At 61.0% G+C, this 1,432-nt stretch overlaps 1 protein-coding gene across 2 annotated transcripts in view; it reads right to left on the reverse strand.

The window, feature by feature from the left end:
• OGDHL (oxoglutarate dehydrogenase-like) overlaps nucleotides 1-1,432 on the reverse strand; it is a 24,110-nt gene that overhangs the window by 1,104 nt on the left and 21,574 nt on the right. For both annotated transcript variants that reach the window (XM_010854448.1, XM_010854447.1), the window contains 2 exons: nucleotides 1,298-1,370; nucleotides 21-92 (listed from right to left, as the gene is read on the reverse strand). In XM_010854448.1, the coding sequence (XP_010852750.1) occupies nucleotides 21-92; nucleotides 1,298-1,370 (145 nt within the window). The remainder of the gene's footprint in view (nucleotides 1-20; nucleotides 93-1,297; nucleotides 1,371-1,432) is intronic.

A 1,432-nucleotide genomic window follows, 5' to 3' on the forward strand; every position in this document is an offset into this window, starting at 1 on the left:
CCCCTGCCCCGGGCAAAAGATGAGCCGCCGCACCTGCCCAGGAGCCCGCGCCGCAGCCCCATCCTCAGGAATCACCCGCTGGAAACTGGTTCCTGGGGACCAACAGGACATGGATGGGGCATCAGCCCCCAGAGGGGCCAGAGCAGCCTGGGAATCAAGTCCACACTCCTGGCTCCTCCAGGCTCTCCTTGGCCACCGAGTCAAGCCCCAGATTTAGATCTGCAACATGAACCTCCTGAGCCAAACAACAGAACAGGAGACAGTGGACACCCTGAGACATCCGGGGGACAGGAGTGGAGACAGCAGCTGCAGCCACGGGCAAAGCCCTGGGAGCACCAAGTTTAAAGTGATGGGGGCTGATGGGCAGAGCCCCTGGGGAGGACAGAGAAGGTGACATCACATTCCCATCTACAGAAGTGTTGTCTGTCCCAGACCTGCTCTCCAGCCAGTCATGCCCACCTCCCGCACACACTCAATTCCCCCAGTCATCAAACTGGAAAGTAAACCCTGGCATGGTTCTTCCTCCCTCAGCCCCAGAGCCCAGCTCCCAGCAGAGTCCCACAGGTTTTTCCTTCCTGATCTCATGCCAGGTGGCAGGGAAGCTATTGTGAGGTCACTGCATCCCAGGTGAGGACCCTGAGGCAGAGGGTTCACCAGCACTGAGTGTTCAGCCCAGACGGTCCAGCCCAACGCCAGGGCTCTGCACTGCTGACTCAGCCACTGGCCGCATCTGAGGAGATGCCTTCACACGCGCAAGTGAGAACAAGCGCCTGCCCACGCCACTGAGGTCCCCGGACCAGCTCCCGCCCCTCCCCTACAGCCCAGGACCGTTTTCCCAGACAGCTCTGCTATGACCAGCTTCAAGGCCCTAAACTTGCCCCCTTCATCCTCTATTGGGTCACATCTCAGTTCCAACACCAGGGCTGAGAGCTCTTGGAGGGGGTGCCAGGTGCCCAGGGCCAGTGATGCCTGTTGGGCTCATGAATGATGGATGAATGACTGACACTCAGCATCCCATGAACCAGGCAGAGCTGCAGCAGACGTCCAGCCTCTGAGCTCTTCCAGCGCAGCCAGGCCGGCCCTCCTGAGCAGCCACAGGGAGCTAGTGCACGCTCCTGAGCCTGGTTCTCAGCCCAAGTGACCTAGGCAGGCCCAGACATCTGGCCGCTGCACCAACCTCCCAATCCAGCTGCTGGCAGGGACCGTGTCAGAAGCTACAGGGCCAACAGAGCCACAGAAACAGAGGCTGCCCCATGGGCCCCCATCAGCCACCTCCCCAACCTGCCCAGGCACATACCAGATACCATCTGGTCAAAGCTGGACTTGGCCTCTGGGTGCCTCAGCAGAGATTTGGGTGTGAAGATGATCAGCTGGAAGGGAAACACGGTGGCTGGCTGCCGGCCTGCCCCGACTCAGCCAGGGCACCCTGCCC

This window comes from Bison bison, unplaced genomic scaffold, assembly GCF_000754665.1.
Source record: "Bison bison bison isolate TAMUID 2011002044 unplaced genomic scaffold, Bison_UMD1.0 scf7180017864341, whole genome shotgun sequence".
In the NCBI taxonomy this organism is placed as follows: Eukaryota; Metazoa; Chordata; class Mammalia; order Artiodactyla; family Bovidae; genus Bison; species Bison bison.